General features: G+C 35.6%; 1 protein-coding gene across 1 annotated transcript; it reads right to left on the bottom strand.

The window, feature by feature from the left end:
* Positions 1-428: 428 nt before the first annotated feature.
* On the bottom strand, positions 429-3,053 carry LOC112170159 (phosphomannomutase). Its single transcript, XM_024307343.2, has 6 exons — positions 3,026-3,053; positions 1,711-1,787; positions 998-1,033; positions 839-894; positions 660-759; positions 429-455 (listed from the first exon to the last, which is right to left on the bottom strand). The coding sequence occupies exons 1-6, from the start codon at positions 3,051-3,053 to the stop codon at positions 429-431; spliced, it is 324 nt and encodes a 107-aa protein (XP_024163111.2).
* Between the last annotated feature and the right edge of the window lie 208 nt (positions 3,054-3,261).

Raw genomic sequence — 3,261 nt, 5'->3', positions numbered from 1 at the left:
CCGAGTCCCATGCTTATATCAACGACCAAACTTTAAGGCCACTAAACTTTTGGTTATTAGAAGAAAAAAAATGTTTATCTCATAAGGTTTTTATCTTGGTCTATTACAATAGCTATCAAACAATAACTAGCTGAACATGGAACTCCAACACTAATAAAACTTCTATATAATAGAAATTGTATTAAACTAAATACATTGATCCACATTATCACTTATTGATCATGTTCACAAGTACATGTCCCTTGAAAACTAATTTAAAAGCCTAAAATAATTTCAGTACTTTGATGACAACAAAATCCAAGAGAAAGAAAGACAAGCTTGTGCAACTTGTGCAACTTGTCACATATAACAGTTGTAATTGATGTGCTTTGATATATCTTCCTCTAAAATGATGACCTTCACCATTCTGCATTATAAATTCATTTAAGCTAATACCAGTAGTTGCTACTTGGATGCTACCAAGCATAAATGAATATCAACTGTCACTTACATCAAAGCTTATCTGTCCTCCCATGGAAAATGTGTTAAAGTGAGCAAACTTCTCACGAAGGATAGAAACCATTTTCGGGCATACGTTGTGAACTTGCAAACCAATATGATGATTTATAAAGAATTAAATGATTTAATTCTTTAACTATTTTGTTGCATAAGTATCTAACCTTCTCATATCTTTCAAATTCATCTCTTTCCTCTTGGCTCCAGTTTCGCCCAATTGGTGATACATTAATCATCCCACTTCGGAACTCAATAAATGTACCCCTACAGTTATAATTAAAAATGAGTATAAGTTTTACCATACACAAGTTAAGCTTTAGCAAAGGTTCCCCACTCCACTAACCTCTTTATCGGTATGTCCAAGTCAGCAATATAGTGAAGTGTAAAATTGATAAATTCCTGCACAATTATAAACAAACCTATTTCAAAACAGTGCTTCAGACTTCCTTAGGTCTCTTCCAAGTACAGAAGCCAGTACAATACAACGGAGGATATGTTTTACCTTGAGCTTATCATCTCCAAGATGTGACTTCAAGCTCTAAAAATGAAAAACACAAAACCCATCAGTCTGGTATTTATCAAATACATTCAGGAAATGGAAAAAGAACACAAAACTGTCATGGATACTATCATAACCAGTAATCATTAGTGAGCATCTAAACCTAGCTAAAGGCTTTTCACTCTTGGAAAGTGCAAAATTTCAGACAAATAGAAACAAAATTGAAGAGGACAATGGAGAAGTGAAACATTAGTATGGACCATAAAGAACCCACAGGCTACAGGCTACAACACATGACTACCTCAATCTAATAGGCTACCTGACCTTCTATTGGCCACAGATCATCACATTTCCTCAAAATGAAACTAAGAATCCATAGAATAAGATTGTATCATGGATATATTTATCTTTGCTAGAAGAGTATCCACTTGCTTTTTGTTCTTTTTTCTTTGAGAAAAGGTTTTTATGTTAACAATACATACTTTGCTCAGATTTGGGGTATCAGATCAGTAGATTTTGTTTCCTTATGTTCTCAGCCATACATTAATCTAGCAAAGGCTCATGAGTTACAATCAAAACATCTTTTTGCTACATGATGCTTAAGACTATCAACTTTCACATGGTTGATTTATATCTCAAAGAAAAATCACTTAAACAGCACACTGTCATGAACGTTAGAACTTGTTTTCTATTATTACTACTAAGTTTTGTCATACCTGGGTGCCAATGAGCTTCCCATCTTTGTGAGCCACAAGACCATTCTTAGAAAATACATAATCATAGTCATAAATAACTGCAAAGACAAAGATACAGTTAATAGATATAGTCAACGGATTTTGAAAACAGTAAGATGTTTAAGAGTTAGAGGAAAAGGAAAAGAATACCAACTTATAGCAAATTGTATTATAAGACAATCTTAACGCTAATCATAGATGGAACAAAACAATTGCAATTGTACTTAAACACACAAAGATATAAATTTTGCATAGATCCTTAGGTTTGGGGAAGAAAGCTATAACCATTGAAACTTTTTGATCATCAAGGTCCAGTAAAAACAAAGATCAAAATTCAAACAATGAGCAAGTACTTTATATCTATACTTGCTTATCGAAGTATGATGCTATTTACATAACATTGCACATTTGAGAGCTGTAGTTATTAGTTCATCATGAAGTTCGGTAGTACTAGAGGAAAATTTAAGATATGATAACAAGCATAGCCACACAACAAAACATAAAACACAACTAAACCACAATCACCTGTTATAGAGTGTAAAAACATTAATGACCCGACATAAATGGTCACTAATACTAAAACTTTTGGCCATTAAAAATTCAACAACAAGCAGATAAATGAATTTAGTTGGTCATAAAAGTGTTAGTGACCAGCTAATAATAGTGGTCACTAATTCAATAGTATTTGTGACCAGCATTGATGTGGTAACTAACAATTTGGTCACTAATGCTAGATTTTGTTGTAGTGGCGGTGGGAATTTGAAAGACAATACAACTTACAAGGAAAACCAGTGAGAAAGAAAATCATCTCATCTACTACAGCCTCCAAGCTAGACCAAAATCATAATCTTTGTCTCTTCTTTTTGAGACTCATCCCATGATGAAAATTGATTTTGTCACCGCTAGCTTCGCCACCTCCTTGACGCTAGTGGTGCAAGTGAATTTGGGAAAGATTAGAGGAATTTGAAAATCCTATTTGTTGTGCAAGCCTCTAATCTACAAGAAGCTTGTTAAATTGGAATAAGGTCAAGCTCAAGAAATTCTAAGACAAGATTATAGGTGGTTATTAAATTAAAATGAAGAGGTCGTGACCACTTACCCAATTTTAGTCTAAAAATTGCCCACTTACTCTGCTAAGAGTTTTTTACTCCCATTTACCCAATTTAACATATATTGACAAAATTGCCCTCATTTCTCTCATTCTCTCTCTCTCTCTCTCCCCCCCCCCCCCCACCGTCGCTGGAATTATGTCGGAAATCAGACTCCAGACCACCAGATTCTCGTCTCCGTCGTCTACCTTTTTCAACAACCACCAGGACCACCATAGCCACTACCACCACACCGACTACCACCACCACCGTTCCGCTTCACCGACGCACATCAATCTCTACACCTCCAGTACTCTATCTCTAGCTTTTCGCTTCTCCATCGAGCACTATTCCATCTCCCCAAACCGATCCGTCACCACTTCCAAGAAGAACGGCCCGATCGCGGCGGCTAGGAAGATGTGTATGTGCTCGCCGACGAATCATC

This window comes from Rosa chinensis, chromosome 1 (genome assembly GCF_002994745.2).
Source record: "Rosa chinensis cultivar Old Blush chromosome 1, RchiOBHm-V2, whole genome shotgun sequence".
NCBI classification, from domain to species: Eukaryota; Viridiplantae; Streptophyta; class Magnoliopsida; order Rosales; family Rosaceae; genus Rosa; species Rosa chinensis.
Note: the sequence above shows the minus strand (reverse complement) of the source record. Positions and strands in the feature narration are given on the sequence as shown.